The sequence below is a fragment of the Gymnodraco acuticeps genome, unplaced genomic scaffold, assembly GCF_902827175.1.
Source record: "Gymnodraco acuticeps unplaced genomic scaffold, fGymAcu1.1, whole genome shotgun sequence".
NCBI classification, from domain to species: domain Eukaryota; kingdom Metazoa; phylum Chordata; class Actinopteri; order Perciformes; family Bathydraconidae; genus Gymnodraco; species Gymnodraco acuticeps.
In genome coordinates, this window is record NW_022992351.1 from 9,918,750 (window position 1) to 9,937,396 (window position 18,647).

Sequence of the window (18,647 nt, forward strand, 5' to 3'; positions counted from 1 at the left end):
CATCATTCTGAATGAATATTGGTGCTGCAAAAAAAAGGCAATACCTTCAAGCTGTATTCTACATATTAAATACAAAATCATTGTTTTGGAGATTCTCTTAAAACATTAAACCATGATAATTTGTTGTACTTTTCACTGATAATGTAAATAAAGTTTTGGAAATATTAATTTTGCATGCATAGGACCCAGGTTAGAATCTAGCATGGGATCATTTGCTGTGTGTCATCCCCACTGTCTCCCCCTTTCAACACCCTCACTTAAAAACAAATAAGGCACTCGTGGCCTAAACAATCTTTAAAAAAAAGTTAATTGTCTCTGAATATCGATATAAAATACTGATATATTGCAATATCAGTCAAAATAATCAAAATAATGTATGTTATCCAAATAGTGCAGGCCCGGTATGTATGATGAAAACTTTACATTATTTTCCTTTAATTTCTTTGTACTAATCTGTAATTAATATGTATATTTCTTGCCACCACATACAGAACCGGAGATTATTATTATTTGTTATTAGCAGAGGTGGGGGACTCGAGTCACGTCACATGACTTGACTCGAGTCAGACTCAGTTGCATATTTTTGGACTTGAGACTTGCTTGACTAACATTGATAAAATACTTGACTAGTCCTAGTTACCGGAGCGCCAAGTAGGAAGTGGAGCACAGGAGACAACCGTTTCATTGCAGACTGTAATGTTTATGTTGGGAAATGGCAGTGCATACATTATTTTAGATATATTTTGAACTCGGACTCTCATTCACACACACACACACACACACACACACACACACACACACACACACACACACACACACACACACACACACACACACACACACACACACACACACACACACACACACACACACACACACACATACACATACACATACACATACACACACACACACACACACACACACACACACACACACACATTGCACTGCCCAATTAATCCCCCTATTACTCGTTTTATGAAGGAGTGTTGGAAGGAGATGTCCGGTCACTAAGGCGCATGATGTGTGTGTGTGTTTGTGCTCTGCTCAGCTCTGCTCTGTGTGTGTTTTTGTGTGTGTCCGACAATGGCATTTGTTTTCAAATTACCATGAACAGTAATTTACACATCTGGCCAACTCCATATGTATATGTGGGGGTTCCCAAATGAAATAAATATGTTTAATCTTAATGTTGCACCGTCTGCACACACGCACGCACGCGCACGCACACACCATGCGCCCTAGTACATAATGTATGTACACTATTCCGTTGTATTGGCTTTGATGCAATATTTCTTTGTGCACAGACACAGTTAGGAAAACAATGATATTTGGGAGTGGAGTTTTGGGGGAAACATCTCTTGAGGTTACGACAATAAACCTAATCTTTCATTCCCATCACAGAAAGAAAAAATAGGGTACAACGCTGAGCATATATCGGCCATTGCTTTAAGTGAAAGACGATAACAAGAAGAGGTTGGGTAGTAAACAGAAAGAGAGTCAGAGAGAGATGGACAGAGTCAGTGCGGAGATGTAATATGAGCGGTGTGTGGGCTGTACAGTAGCCTGGCAGGCTCGGCTGCTGCTGCTCCTGCTGTTGCTGCTTGAAAAGAAAAACCCAAAGCTGAATTGATATGCTAATTTGATCGAGAAGGTGTAGGCGGTTATGGAGAAGGTTTTAAGCAGCGAGAGGGACCGAAAGAGAGAATGACAAGAAAAGAGAGGGGAAGAAAAGAGAGAGTGGGAGTGAGAGATGAGATGGAAAGAGGGGAGGGATTGAAATGAAACAAATGGGAAGGAGTGGGACGCAAGGGGCTTTGCTCTTTGGGGTTAGGAAGTTTACAGTCAATCACCGAGCTGTTGTCAGTCAGCTTTGCATTATTAGTGGCAGCAGATACACAGTCTCCACGAGCGCCTGTTGATACATTTACTTGTTTTTTAACATTTGTTATTATACAGGAATGATATAACCTAAATAATCGTGTTGACCGGCATTCAGTTGTTTTATTTAAGTATATTTCCAATTTATTACATGTAAACTTGACTCTTTTTTGCATAGTTTTATCCATCGCTTCTATCACTCAAACTAACATTGTTCTTGACAATGTTCTTTTTCAATATTTTAAAGGATACAGTACAAATACATTCAAGACAAAACAACGAAATAAAGTAAAACCTACAAAACAAAAACAAGTTGAAAAACAGACTGCCATTCAAATAATTGAATTATTATCAATCATTATCAATTAGTCCGGTCAATTTAACATCAGCTGTAGCCTAAAAATGACATGTGCTCTTTCAGTAAACATCTTGGAATACTTGAATATACTTTTTATACTTTTGGAGAGCACGAAACTTTAGATTTATTATGGCTGAGTTGTTCTTTGTTAAAACACCAAAGAGAAGAAGAGAATGAAAGAGGTTAACCTGTTAAGCCCCAAAAACTAAAATGCTGACACACTTGGCACAGAACTCTAGGTATAAATACTTTATTACTTATCAGATCTGCACAAACAAGATATTAGCTAGCAAGATGAGATTCCACAGATTCTAGAGGTATTAGTATCATCACTGAGCGACACAGACATCACAACACGGAGCTTTACAGAGCAAACACGGGAGAAATGTCTTATCTTTTGCTGTTTCTGATCAAAAGTTGTGTTCAATGGCATTACAACGAGAAAGACGCGACAGAAGGTTAATCCATAGGTTAATCCAATGTGTCTTTGAAATGATTACTGATAATCCATAATTCCATTTTTATGTCAAAAACTGTTTTCATATTAGCTGCTATGATCGCTTCCAGAGTGTATGACAGCTTCCTGTTTTGGGTATTCTGGCTACGCATCACTCTCACTCCTTATTTGGTAACGTGTAGGTGTATTTATGAACTTCCCCTCGATTCTATTGGCTCTGACGGTTAAAAAGAGATGTCAATCAGCAAAATCGACCAAGGGGGAAAATCCACCCGAATGACCCCAGAAGTGTTTTTCTTTTGCTAAACCTCTCTAAAAAGGTCAAATGTCACTTGTTTTGCATCAATCTTGATACAGGGTACTTATTATATGTTATAGTTTGGATTCCTAAAGCTTTTAGTCTCCTATCCCATCATTCATGGGTGGTTTTCACTATAAGTAATGTTTTTGGACGGACAATATCATTTACGTAAAAGAAAATCTATATTGATTCAAACTTTTCTACATCCAACTCACAGGTGTATCATTGCTTTGAGAAAACATATTATTAATTTACCCCTTTTTACAAGTGAAGTTATAGTCATTTGTTCTGGGAATGTCATTTTCGAGCCTGAGACCTGGAAAACAGACTCGGGGCTTAACAGGTTAAAAGACACAGAGAGCTGGAAGTCATGTTTTATCTGTGTAAAAATAATCTAATAAAAAGTCAAACAAGATTATCAACAGCATCCCTTTAATTTGTACGAGAGAAAATGTATTATAGGTTTGAAAATGCCATAGAGACCCCACAAAGTCCCAACAAATTACATTTGTTTGTATCAAGTAGCAGAGCCCTTTGGCATAAATGTGAATTGGACCCCAGAATAGTGTGAATTGTTATTTCAACCCCCTGTAACTCTTACCAGATTGTCAGAAATGGATGTTTGGAAAATTAAATTGATGTAGAACAACCAGAAATATTGTCTCTGAGTAATAGCAATCAATAATTTCTTACCATCATGCATTGTTTTCAAGTTAAAGCAGCACTATTGCAATATTTTGTACCAAAAATATTTATATTGAATTTCTACGTACTCTAAAAAGTGTTTATTAAGAAGCATTTTCAATTGGAGTATATTTGTTTTGCTTTTGAAGAGACGCAAAGGGGCAACAATCCATGAGTTGTTGAGTGAAAGTAATAGGTTTATTGTTTACAGGACATCACAACACAAGCGACCACAACATACTTTTATATATTAATTCGAGAAAATACACTCAAGTTAATATTATGTAGTATTTTTGGTATTTTTTATGAACAGTTCCTCAGCAAACATCATTTTGCGGGACCTCGCTATAGAGTCTTCTACATAGATCTCTATTGAGTTAAATAGAGTAGAAGTCAGCCATCTTGTTGTCAGGTTTGCCTTAGCATAGTTACCGATAATGCATCTTAATTGGTGCCATGGCAACATCTAATAATTTGTTTGCTGTATGACATCATTCAAATTCAAATTCGGAAGCCTATAGCGAAGTCCAGTTTGTGTTTTAAAGCAAAACACAAATTAGCAGTTGCTAACACATTATCCTATCTATCCTATGTAGTCATCTTAAAACATGGCCTCCGACATTGACCTGCAAAATCAGGGTAGCATTGATGTTATCAAAGCTGAGCATCAAGCTGCACTTTCTGGGCAGAGAGAGCTCCAAGCCCAGATTAAGGAGGCGCATTTAGCGATCCACAGCTATACTGTAACAGAGGAAATGCTCATTGCAATGAAAAGGGAAAAAGAGGAAACCATCAAGGAAAATGTTTCCCTTGAGAAACAACTTAAGTGTCTCAAGGAAAGGCACAATCACCTTCAGGTAATCAAGGAACTTTACCAGCTGGCAAAGGCAGAGAAGCAGACGGTTTGCCAGCAGAACGAGGCTCTGCTGCAGGAAGTTATGGATCTCTGCAAGAAGCTTGAAAATGAAAGCATAGTGCAGAATGAGATGGACGCAATGAATGCGTCAATAAACGAGGGAAACCGCCAAACTGACATCTTGCAAATGCATATCTTTGAGCTTGCACAGAGGCTTCTGCGTTTAGAGGATCTGCAGACGTCATACAACATTGCGATGGCAGAAAAGGAGTTGATTTCCCAACAAAATCAGTTCTTGCGACAAAAGAAAGGGGAGTTCTCCCGAGACCTTGAAAATGAGAAAACCATTAAGGTGAAGTATGAGACCTTGAATGCATCCAACAAAGCCCAAAGGCGTGATAATGACACCATGAAAAAAACGCTTGCTGAGGCCCAGGAGAAACTTGTTCGTGAAGCTGACTGGCAGCAGAAATACATCATGGCGGATCATCGGAGAGACGGCTTGGAGAGAGAGCATAGAAAACTGAGTGAAAACGTCCAGCTTTTCCAGGGAAAGCTCACATCTCAGGGGGAGTTGAAGAAGAGTTATACAACCATGGAGGCTGTGAGGAAAACTCTTACCAGCGAGAACATCACCCTGCGGAAAAGGCTGAACGGCCTTCAGAAAAAGTGTACTGCCGATGAGCACCTACAGGAAAAAGTCACCGCGGTTCAGGCTTTAAACAGGGGTCTCGAGCGCCAGGTCCAAGAACACCAGGACCAAATTAAAACTGTCACGGACATGCTGGGACTGTACGACTCCCTGCAGGAAAGAAACAAGGGCTTGAATCGGGAGAATGTCACCCTTCTTGATGACCTCCTTGAGCTAATGAAAACAGTTCAGGAGAAAAGAGCTCGGCAGGCCAAGAGATAAATGCCACAGACTGAAGTTCATTAAGTGTCATTGGCCTACCAGGTTTTCTTCAGGAGCACCGGGTTTTCCAACATTCAACATTTCATAAGGTGATTAAAAAACTAAACATTAAAATTGTTACGACCCCTCCACTCCACTAGGGGTCTCTGTGTTTGCGTTCTGCTTGCTGGCTCTAATTTGTGTTACAGGTGTTCAAATCATCAACCTGTTGAGCCACACCTGGGTGGCTGGAGATAAAAGGCCAGCACCATCCCATACTGCCCGATCTCACTCTGCTTTTGGACACCGCTGCTTACTTACTGACGCACACATTACTGTCCTTTAGTTTTGTTATATTTTAAATAAATATGCTTTTTTTTACACTTTAACTTGCCTGGTCTCCCATATTTGATGCAGTCTATGAGCCGGGCTGTAACAAACATCTCTTGCCATGACATTAGGGGTAACTTCAATTTTCAGCAAATGCATGAATCATAATTTATTTTATGTACGTATATTGAGTCTCTATGTCGGTTTGTCTCTCTTGAATCATGCAGTGTCAAATTCAATTCAATTCAAAACCTTTATTTATGCAGGTAAAATCCCATTCAATGATCTCTTTTTCAAGGGAGACCTGCAGCAGTAGGTTCCACAAGAAGACATAAACACATAAACAAAAGGACATCACAGCAAAATGTACAGGGATTACAATTTACATATCTAACCACATGTACAGGTACCAACAGCATCTGATTTTGTAGCATCCAACCGAGCTTTAAAAACATGTTGTTTAAAAAGTAGAAAAAACACACCAAATAATGTTTTATAATCTTCAAACTTCATGACTCTTCTCTGATCATTTCTTCTAAAAATAATTTTCTGAAAATAAATAAAAAGATAATAAGTCTATCTTATCTCTTATTGGCATATAATACCATACTGCACATACAATATCATTTTAGGCATTAAATAATTCATTATTTAAGTTTGTTTACCATTGTCACTGTCACTGTCCAGTCGCATTACTTGACTCAGTTATGGGCCAGAAAATCTTCGTAAAGCAGACAATTTGTTCTTAGCGTAAGCAATACAATCATTTTTAAATATATAAAATCATGTTTCAAATCAATATGTTGTGTTTAATGCATCCTTATTGTTCATAACACTATTTTTATTAGATTTTTCGATATTTAGTTTATGTACGGTAGCTTATAAGCAAGCAAACAAATATATGGTGTAGAAAGTCATTAATACAACAGATATTCTTCATGTCCTGTCCTCACGATCTAAACCGAAATGCGCAATCATTTGTCATTCTTGCTTATTTTCAAGACATTTTAAAATATAAAATCAGGGAGGGGACTGCTACTGGAGCCTCGCAGCGGAGAAACTGGCTCGCTGGGGGGGGACTGCTAGTGGAGCCTCGCAGCGGAGAAACTGGCTCGCTGGGGGGGGACTGCTAGTGGAGCCTCGCAGCGGCTTACACTGTAGGTGCGCCCCGTTTGTGGGTGTGGCTTTTAGTGGAGTCTCGCAGTTGGGGCTGCTGCAGCCCCCTCAGCACCCCCCCTTCCTGCGTCCATGACGAGGGGCTGCGTTAGATAATTCGGACCGCATCCAACGTGTCGACTGCACATCACAGTGCATTATTTTGACCCACAGTGGGAACTTCAGTCTCATGCTTTGACTGTTATGAACACAGAGGAGCAGCATTTCGCCGACAACTGTAAACAGGCTTGTCTGTTTGAGCAACTGGCTCAGTGCAGAGCAGTAGACAGGGTTGGGAGAGAGTGAAGAGAGAGAGAGAGGTTCCAGGTTGTTGTATTGAAAATATTCAGGAGAATATTTGTCATTGTTCCAATGATAATAAACAAAAATTGTATAAAGCATATTTGTCCACTCATATGTTGATAAGAATATTAAAAACTTGAAAAATATTCCTCTAAGGTACATTTAGAACAGATACAAAATGTGCGATTAATTTGCGATTATTCGCGATTAACTATGAACATCATGCGATTAATCGCGATTAAATATATTAATCGACTGACAGCCCTAGAAAATATACAGTATAAGTTAGAAAAATATATATATAGGCCCTTCTCCTACTAAAACAAAACATGTACTAATATTGGATGCTCTATCTTTTAAATAAAATGTAAATGCAGTGATGTAGTGTGAGTACAATCTGGTCAATTTTTAGGATTATTTAAAGGGGTACATTTAAGAAACTATGAAGCAGGAAGTTCTTTCTTTCCCAGAGCTGAGGTGTTATAGACTGATTATCTCAAAGATATTAGAACATCTTGAGAACCACAAAAGCCGCACAACCATCAAAAGTACACAAATTAGGATTTATGTGCTGAATTATCTTTTTGTTTAGTAACTCTGATCTTCTGCGCACTGATTTTCAGAAACAGGGTCCGGAGGGTACACTGAGGGCGGTTGTCATCCAGGAAAGGAGGCTCCATGTCGGGGTCCACAATGGCTGGTGTTTCTTGGACAAGCCCCAAGTGGTGGTGCTGGAGCCCCTAGCCAGAAGCCGATCAGACAGCAGCTCCAAACAGAGCAGCCTGGTGAAGGACAGGTGAGGAAATACATGTCTTACAGTGGAGATGTTACTACCGGCTATAAGAGAGGCGCTTTATTCTGTTCTCAGACTGATCATCTTATTTAAAGCATTTCATCAGCCTCTCCTGGCACGCTTCCTTTTGCTGATAGGCAAGTGATTTATCCTGTAAAATCAGCAAAAAATGTATTTCTGAAAAAGCTAGGTAGGTTGGAATGAACTTCAGTTGTGTATGACATAGGATGGGAGATGTCTGAAAAAACGAGAACATTGCAGTTCTTTTTGGGGGTTCCAATTGCTTTATACCCTTATATTTTAGATCTACAGTTTATATTTCGTCTTTCACTTTCTACCTTTCTTATCAAGTGGAGATGTTCCAGATCAGTTATCAAACATACTCATACGAGAAGATGAAAAGCTCATTTCAGTTTTGCTGGTGGCAGGTTGATCGATGTGAAACAGTTGTCCTTTGATAGTGACTAAAGCAAACTGCACGAAACTTCAACATTTCCAAACCCAGTCTGTTTTTAGCTGCTTCCATTCTGCCACACTTCCATTGAGACTCAAGACTGGTGCATGCAAACCTACAGTCGGGTACAAAGTACTGTTGCTGTTCACAAGTTAGACCAACACCTTAGTTAGACATGTTAAACCTTTGCTAGAAGTTTGTTGATTAACAATCTTAAAAATAGATAATGTAGGAGACAATATAGTTATAAGTAGCAATTGATTTGCAGAAATGCCCTACAATAGGTTGGCAGAAAATTAATAATCTTTTCTTATGTTGGCAATAATCCTCTACTGCCATGTACGATGTACAAATTAGACTTTTTTTGGTCACCAATACAGATGCCCTAACTACTGGGGCCAGATGATACTGAGGGCTCAGATTTGACCTCTCTTTTATTTGTAAGGTTACAACAGTCTGTACATATTAAGGTGATAAAGTTTAATATCTGTACAGTTTTCTATAAAAAATGGCCAAGCCACTACTAAAAAAAGCATGTGTTTACACACTTTATTAGTTGCTTCAAAGGTCAAAGATTATCTGTCCATCAAATCCAAAGTCAACGCAATAATATGTTTATTATAGAGAATATAAAAAAAAAAAAACTTTTTTCCACCTTCAATGATGCAGGTCAATCATTTGTTTAGATATTTTCTTATCAAACAAATGGAGAGTAATGTTTATTTTTTCTATGTGGCTTTTTAATTAGTCCATTGACCCTGCCTAAACAACAAATACTGTTTACCTGATAAGGCCCTGCATGTCCTGACCTGACCCCAGCCTCATGATTTACACACTATTCCATGCCACACAGGCTTCTACCTTCATAAAACTGCCGTGCAGTACATTCCAATACGTGCAAGTACTTCATAACCAATCAAGGTGATACGGCTCCTGCTGCCCCTGCCCCTGAGTTTTATTGACACACCATGACACTCAATGCTAACCTTGTCAAAGTAGATGTGCTGATGTAAGGTCACCAGCGTCCACGTTAGATCAGCAGTAAAACACCAGGATTGAATGGTTTTGGCATGTCAACACACAGAGAGGTAAACCTGCACCCCACCCTGTAGAGTACATTAATCTAATTTTAAATCCAGAGATGAGAAACACTCAATAACACCAGTGTAGGGTTATAAAAACTGTAAAATAGCCAGTTGCCTTCAGATAATTTTGTAACCAAGTGTGCTTTAGGTACAACATCTGTCACAAATATCACATCGCACCCCGTTAAATCACTGGAAGTGTTTAATAACATAAATGTTGAGAGCGAATGAACCTTTGACCACCACAGGTAAACAACTGCCAGCAGTTTCAATTAATGAGCTGTCAAGGCACATCACTGAGCCATTGTGCAGAACTGCTTCGGGTAAAAAAACAAAAAACGGTTTTGTGTCTATTTCAGTGACATTGTGCAGGTGTGTCATGATATGAAGAGAAGGTGTGCAAATCCTGTTACAACAGATCTACCCTATTGCCTTTCTTTCCACAGACAATATGCAAAATCCTACAAAAACTACAATACAAAATGTCACAATAAACCGTTAAAGTGCAGCCATGATGCAAGCTTTATTTTCAAATTCATTAGGTTCAGAATGTTTTATTGAGGAAAGCTTTGATAAAAGGTGCAAACTCTGAGCTCTTGTTAGAAAAAAAAAACAAGTTAGTTAAAGAGGCTTTATTATGCTTTTGGGGTTGGGGGGTTTCCCTTCCCTGTAGTTTGTTATATAGGTTTTAGTGCATGTAAATGATCTTCCAAGGCTCTAATCCCTCTCCAGAAGAAGTTTCTCTCCCACACAACCCCCCCCCCCCCTGCCTGAAATGCCTCCATTCAAACCTTTATTTTTACTTCGGTAACATAATGACATCACTATGTAACACTCACGCTTCTATTGACTAGCTCTCCAGCACATTGAACCTGATAAGATAAGGCGGGGGCGGGGGGGATCTCTAAGTGTATGGCCAACACAACAGAGCCAGCCAGGTAACCAATTAAAACAAGAGGTGCTGCAGCACAGGCAGTATGATACAAATAAAGAGCTTTTTGAACATTAAAGCATGGAGACATGTCAGAGTAGAGCCACAAAATGAACCTAAACATTTGCATGATAGGGGGACCTTCAATATTAAGAAACAAATTGTCTTTCCAATTATCATAATCTAAAGAATTTGTCTTTCTTTATTGGTGTTTACGGGAAAGGATCCAAATAAATATGCTTGTAGTGAAGGTACTGTCTGCAAAATACCCAGGCTATTATCATACAATGTTTGTGTTTATACGTACATTAAGTAATGCACTATAGTTCATATATCCCATGTAATCAGTTCACATGTAACCTATTAATCATGAGTTAGGACAGGTGACGGAGTATAAAGAGCAATACAGTCTGCATGCGGAGTAGTTAGAGACGGATGGGTGGGTACAAACACTTTTTACAGAGGACCACTGTTAGTGTTGTGTGTTGAACCAGAATTTGACGTAGCGTTACTTCCATAACTAAGTAACGCAACGTCCATCGTTTTTTCTAACCCTGACTTTTTTCCTAAACCTAACCAAGCAATTTTTCTTGCCTTAACAGATTCTGCACTGTGTTTGTGCAGGTGCACTGATTGCGGATATCCTTATGCACAAAATAAATTACAAAATGAATGTTCGTAAGACAACATAAGAACCGTTGTATGAGGAAATGTTGAAATATCAAATGGATATAAGGCATACTGATGTGACAAACCTGCCATCTATTGCACGCCACAATGCATACAGTTTGTGTGTTTTTTATATTCTTCCACATTTTTCAGTTAACATAGGGTAGTTTATTTGAGCTATTTCCCTTCGTATGATTAGTTGGGATATATTGCTCAGTTTCAGGAAATAATTACGCAGATGGAAATTGAGTTGAAGGAAAGACAGACTATTAAATAAAGTCAAAATGTCCAAAGAAAAAGTTGTAAAATCAACAGATTACATACAGACAGTGAACCTATGATTGCCTTTTTTCCAGTGTATCGGAATCAAAATGTATTGTATTTGCTACTTCAGACGAGACGCAGGCTGATTACGTAGCTGCTTGTATGGGCGTCTTACAAGCATGGGAATATACTCGGGGAAACATAATCAACACAATCACATACTTTCCAACAATCTGCACCTAATTACTGTTTTATACAAATAACAAACTAACTGCAGACATTATACTGTATGTTCTGCCCTTTTGTGTTTCCCTAAAAAGTGTTTATATGAAAACAACAGTGTAGCCAACAATTATGACGATTGGCTTATTTTTTTGCGTGCTGCCTTTGAAAGCTGACAGTCGGTCCTGCTTCCGCTATGCCTGGGGCTTCCAGACAGCAAGAAAAGAGAGAAGATAAATACATCTGATGTGCTCGCTTGTACCATTCTCTGGAGAGTCCATGAAGCGGTAAAAAGAAAAGGCGCTCGGCCCAACCTCGTGACACGCCGGCGCTCCACAGTATGCTCCCGCCTATGGTGTATGCAAACTGTGAATGACGAATACCAAGAGAGCTGTTCCACTGCTCACACAGGAGGCCAATGCTTGCCAGGGAACATTCTGCAAGCAAGTGTAAATCCTCCAACACATTGATTTACTTCCTTTTTAACAAAAACAAAAACTGTATTAAAAGAAATAAAGGGATAAAGCATCATCCTTTGCTCATAGTAATGACTTTAAAGCACATGGGTTGTGAATAATCTTTGTGTGTCCTGTAATAGCTTATTTCCTTGCGTCTCTCCCTCTTAAGCACATCCTGTGTGTGTGTGTGTGTGTGTGTGTGTGTGTGTGTGTGTGTGTGTGTGTGTGTGTGTGTGTGTGTGTGTGTGTGTGTGTGTGTGTGTGTGTGTGTGTGTGTGTGTGTGTGTGTGTGTGTGTGTGTGTGTGTGTGTGTGTGTGTGTGTGTGTGTGTGTGTGTGTGTGTGTGTGTGTGTGTGTGTGTGTGTGTGTGTGTGTGTGTGTGTGTGTGTGTGTGTGTGTGTGTGTGTGTGTGTGTGTGTGTGTGTGTGTGTGTGTGTGTGTGTGTGTGTGTGCGTGCATGCATGCTCTCTCCTCAGCTCTACAACATCACCCCCCCCTCAGATGCTGGGCCTTCGCAGCAGCTTGGAGCTCAAACTGACAAATCATCAAGCTCTCGCAATTGTCTTCCAGCTGGAGTTCGTCTTCTCTGCTCCAATTGGCCGAGAGACAATGGTAAGAGAGATGCAAAAACACACAAGTTCTCCTTAAGTATAACAGAAGTTAATACTGAATCTAAATCTTGAAGTCCTAGCCCAAAATCCTCCGCTTTATGAAATGACAAACCCCCTACTTTCTTCTCTTTATCCTACCTTTGTTCTCTCATTACCTTTTTGTATCCTTGCTGCACTCCATCCATCTCTAGCCATTGACAAATGTAAAAATGTGAAATACAACTATTTATATTTACTTAAAAGTGGGGTAGGTAAGTTTGAGAAACCGGCTCGAGATACACTTTTTGTTATATTCCATGGAATGCTCTTAACATCCCGATAGCAATGAATATCTTAAGTGCTTTGACAGTAAATCCATAACAAATGTCATCTGTGGAAGCTGTACTGTAAAAAGCACGACCAATCATCTGAGCCGGCCCGGCTAAAATAACTGGATGGCCTACCTGCCTGTCAGCCTTCCATCTGTGCACAAACTTATCTCGTGCCCTCATTGGTCATGTGCGCGTTCGTGTGTGTTGGAGGAGGGGCTCTGTGAGGAAGTGGCAGATTTTCTCCGGTTGTGTTTCCAAATTCTAGCGCACTCGAGCTGGTTTCTCAAACTTACCTACCCCACCTTTAAAGGTAGGGTAGGTAAGGATGGAGAAACCAGCTTGTGGGATGTTAAGAGCATTCCATGGAATATGACAATAAGTGTTTCTGAAGTGAATTACCTACCCTACCTTTAAGGAGTTTAAAAATGCTCACGTTTTACAATGTATAATAATACATATGTTAAAAAGGATATGTTTCTAACATTTTTTTGAAGGCTAGACAACATTTGCAAACACAGTGCTGTGATTGTTTGAACACCAAAATAAAATTCCACATAAAAAATAAATAGTCTGTCTCCATATAAAATGTTAATTTTGTGATATTCCTAATATGTTTTCCTGTCATGCCTCCCCATGTCCATATTAATTGCAATGACCAGTAGCTGGAACCTGGTACAGAGCGACACAGTCAACACACCCAGGGAAGTCATTTCCAAATTCAAGCCGCACCACTTAACAGCCGCTCATGGCATGGAAAACCTCAGAAAGACTGCGGTAATTATGTGCGTGGGTGAGCCTTCAACACTTAAATCATGCCAAGGCTGGGCTCCCATTGTGTTACTGCATGTTACACTTTTTACACAATCAGGGGTCACTGAATCACCAATTAAAAGCAGAAGAAAAAGCCACTCAGTCATAGGAGCACCATGGGACATTTGCATTTATGTATTAAATCACCCATTCTTACTCTGCAACCACTTGACAGCCCATTAGTGTCTGTTGTAATGGACATTGTCCTTTTTTTGTTTTGTTTTTAGCAAAGATGACAGTGATTATTCCACTATAGACTTGTTGACATATAATGGATAGTAGTTAGGGGTGGATAATGGATTTTGTTTAGGTACAAAAACAGTCTAAAGAAGAGCTTTATCCAGAATATAAAACACAACACAATATACGTTACCATTAGCTAACCATCTGTTGTAGGCAGTTTGTCAATGTAACTTAGCTTGACTGTTCTAGGAATGATCACAAAGATTATATCAATTTCTCGACTTAGCAACACTATGCCTGCTATCTGTAAAGCAGTAAACACTGCCTATATACAAGTTTTTTAGAGAAATATTCAAATTGCTTCAAATAGTTTTGCCAACATCCTCCTACACAACTATTTTCTTGAAGTAAGACCTCATTGGGGTGTGTTGGTTTAATTCCCTCACAAAACGTACTATTTTAGTGTGATTATCATATTATTATGATAGTTTGTGTCTTTAAGAATAAATTCACAAAAAAACAACCATTGTACAAGTATGCTACTGTAGCAACTCTTTAAGCAGCTCAGGTTGATGGAAATACGTTTGGTTAAGCATTTATTTGGTTATTATATCTTGGATGATTTAGGGTAGCAAGGGTGCACCAATATATCCTGAAGAGAACACTTATCTCTGCAATATAACAGTTGTCAAAACATTTCAAGAAAAGAACCTTAATGTCAACCTGCTCATGGCACAAGATTAAATGTCAAGGGATCACCAAAGTCTGACTGACCAACTGACATGGCCATCCCAGAACTGCCAGCAAGGCTTAAAATGAAATGACTGCGTTCTTCATTGACAGCATTTATTTTAGTTGTTGGTTTGGAAATTCACTTTGATAATACACAGTTTTAGCCCAACGAGTGATGTGGTCTCAAGGTTGATATATGCTCAACAGGAACACGGTTGCACAACATTCATTAGGCCACAGAAAGGAGATATGATTCATTCAGTTCCATTCAACAGAACAAATGTGTCTCCGACATTGTTCAGCACCTTCACAATTCAGTTGCACTCTGCCATCTCTTTTCTGAAAGCCGTCATTTGCTTTTAAAATGGAGGCGATCGATGCAGCTCAGGAGTTAACACATGGAAAAAGACAGAAGAAGGATTAAAGGTCATCGTCACATCCTTGCACACCTGTCCATACATTGTAGAAAGCTGGCTGTGTGCTGGTTGGTCGGCAAAGTTATATAGACTAGGCAAAGCAGTCATCCCTTTTCCAATCTATTGGACAGTCCCTTTTTTAAGTGCTAGACATTGGTCCTTGCTGTTGGTCCATCATTCCAACTTCTTGTTTTAGATCTTATTTCGTCAACTTTTGGCCATGTTTTGAATTTAATTTACTGAAGAGGTTCATGTTCTCCAGAGGATGATGCCTCATGTTTTTGTTTTTTGTTGCCCCTACTGAGTCATAGTTTACACTGGTACTCACAAAATATCAACGTGTAACTTGCAGATTGTCATTACATCCAGTGTGCATTCGTGCTCATCAAAGTTCAAACTCTTTCTATTTCTGACACTTGACCCTATGAACTCTTTTTGGCTACTAGCTATTCTCCAATCAGGCCAATGTTTCATTTACTTGCTCCTTGGATGATCCTATTTCCTATTTTGGAAGTCATTCTTCACACTTTTACAGTATGAGCTTTAAGTTGTCATTTGAAAACATTATGACATTCAAGAGTATGTGTTTCACTTGTATTTGATTGCTCATAGCGTTTAAACACTGCATTTAAAGTTATTTCAATTTTGAGGGTGCAAGTAAAATGTTTTTTAGTGATGCCAGAAAACAATATTGCTGTTTGTCAAAAACTGTATAATTACTCCAAAAATATGAACATTGTGTCAATTAGACTGCCATACGGCATAGACAGCTTTGTTTTTACCGAGCTCCTACGTCACATTGTTTACGGGTGTCATGTTCTCGCAATAATTGATATATCTTATATACAAGATCAGTGCCACAGTATTGCCCTCATGCTCATTTGTAAATGATCATTCGAATTAGCTCAACAATTAAATGGGCTCTTCCATGATTCATTCTACACCATTCCACAAAGTTTCATAAACATAGTTTGTGTGGTTTTTGAGTAATCCTGCCAAACTAACAGGAACCGAAAACATAAGCTCACTAGAGGTAAATATAAATCAATCAATATAAACTTTGCACACACGATATCTCTCAAACCAACAGGCAGATTCCCATGAAATGTGTGCTGTACACATTCACTCTCCAAATGCGATACATTTCTCTTTACTTAAAATGAGAAAAAGTTCACTTGAGTTTGGAAATTCTAACAATCCTGATCCATCAAACTGATTTCTGTCTACATCATCCCAGAATAGCAAGGCAAAAACGCCTGTGTGGGTGAAAGAAAAAAAGATCTCCTACCACACTCACCACCTTCACCTTCTCTGGCATGCATGTTTGATGAGGTGAGAGATATATAGCAGGTGGAGAGTGATTTCTGTCTGTGTGTGGGAGTGGAGTGTGTGTGTATTTGTGTGGTGATGTGTGCATATGTTGTTTGTAAGTGTTAATCCAGAGCCGGATCGGTCCTAGGTGTTTATTGATTAGGATTTGGTGCAAAATGCCTCCTGAAGCAAAGTGCTAAAACTCAGGTATCTGTATCTTCGGCTTCGGTGTGATGGGAAAGTGTACACATCCCTGCATTGTGTCACAGCTGTCAGACATGTGAAGTGTTATAGCTGTGTTGAGCTGAATTGTGCCTTCAGGGCAGGCAGCTGAACACTGTCAACACTTCATAGATCCTGACTCCACTAGTGAACCATACATGTGAAGGTTCATGTCTGATTGTCGCCACAACCCCGTCTGAGACCCTTCAAGCCCTTGTGGAACTGTAACAGTATTTAAACCTGCAGAAATCAATAAAGTTGCTATGGTCTTTGACCTTTGAGGCCATTCAGTCAAAAATAACACGTCAATATTTTTGAATGTGGCTGTAACCAGCAGTGCATATCTTGCCTTGTTTTGTACAGCTGGATTCTTTTGTGGAAAAATAGAATTTTAGATGCGGGCTACATTATAAGATAAGATAATGACGATCGGATGACAATAAAATAGATCATATACGCTTACATAATTGTTTTAACAGAGCAAAATAGGTACAATTACACCATAAATCAACATTTCAACAATGTATACAGATACAACTATTATGGAGTAAACTATAGGAGTGGACAGTACAATATCCTTTAGGCCAGTTTACATAAACGTGGTTAATTTGTCTTTTGTAAACTAATGTATGGTTATAAGTTAGACTTAAACCAGTAGTGTATTTGCCTGAGAAAATAACCATTTGTGCCTGTATTTACACAATGTAATTGTATTTAAAACAATAAAAGTTCTAGTAAATGATAAAGTAGAATACACAATGAAATAAAAGATAATAGAAATAAATCAGACATTTCTTCAGAAATGTAAAGTCTTATAATTAGTGTTTTAAGTTTATAGAAGACTCTGTTTAGCCTTTAATGCGTAAGTTTAATATATTAAATAACATTGAAGTGTACCACAGGTTGAAGCATTGCAAAAACGTTAAAGTGGGATCTGAAACCAAATAACAAAAAAAGGATGAATACAATCAAAGGATAAACAAATATATTATCGAGTAATATGCCAATATAATAGTATTTAGTTATATAGTAATGATTAGATGGAATGTCTTGTGCCTTTTAACAAAACATAATACATTGTAGATTTTGATGTAGGCAGTGGGCAAAAGAATGCCTGAAACACTTTCTTATTGTGTATGTGTCTATTCACCCATGAGTGACACGTTGACGTTCTGATTGAGAGTGCCTTACAATGCACTACTAAACCGGTTTTCTATTATTTCCCATGTTGATCTGCCTCTGTATACATGGCCACTAGATGGTGCTGGGTAGTGCAACTTGAGGCTGCATCCTCTGCTACCAGCCTGTGTTTGGATGATTGGAGGGCAGGAACATGCATTCTGCTTCACTGTTGTTCTTTCCTCTGATTAAATAGAATCATGTCGTTTGATGTATTTCGAGGGGGAAATTTAAGGAGGGTGAACCGAGAAAGACCATTTTGTTGAAATCCCCTCTCTTCTAAAACACAACCGCTGCAATCCAGAAGCAATCACTCGCTCTCTTATACTGCCTACATGTTTCATCCTCGCTGTGTTGAAAAGCCAGTTTTCTCCTCACTGATAGACAAACAAAGCATCCTCCTTTTACAAAAGTGCCCTTGTTGCCTTTGGTGATAAAGAAAGAAAACCATGCTGTGCCGTCATTTGATTTTAGTTATTATTGGGATGCTCTTTCTGTCTTCTCTCTCCATGCTGCATACCTTCTTCTCTCTGAGCTTTTGAGCAGACTTCTTTCATGCTCCTCAGCAGCAGTCAGAGCGATGGAGATAACCATTTAAATTAGGGAGGCTTGGGAGAGGAGAGGGGACTGGGAATTTAACTGATAGGCTGTTCCAAAAGGGTGTCTGGGGTCAACGAACTTTGAAGATTCAACTTTTTATTTTAAACAAATGGCCATACTGTCTTCTTGCTATTATTTTTGCGGTATTTCCTCCCCTGCCTCCTCCTCATCAAGGGCTC

The 18,647-nt window shown here is 39.0% G+C and overlaps 1 protein-coding gene across 6 annotated transcripts in view; it reads left to right on the plus strand.

Annotated features, from left to right (window-relative positions):
- nphp4 (nephronophthisis 4) overlaps positions 1 to 18,647 on the plus strand; it is a 210,465-nt gene that overhangs the window by 82,678 nt on the left and 109,140 nt on the right. For all 6 annotated transcript variants that reach the window (XR_004568358.1, XM_034209256.1, XM_034209257.1 and 3 more), the window contains exons 7-8: positions 7,841 to 8,013; positions 12,570 to 12,705. Coding sequence is in view for 5 of the 6 variants with exons in the window: in XM_034209256.1 (XP_034065147.1) it covers positions 7,841 to 8,013; positions 12,570 to 12,705 (309 nt within the window). In the remaining variant the exon portion in view is untranslated. The remainder of the gene's footprint in view (positions 1 to 7,840; positions 8,014 to 12,569; positions 12,706 to 18,647) is intronic.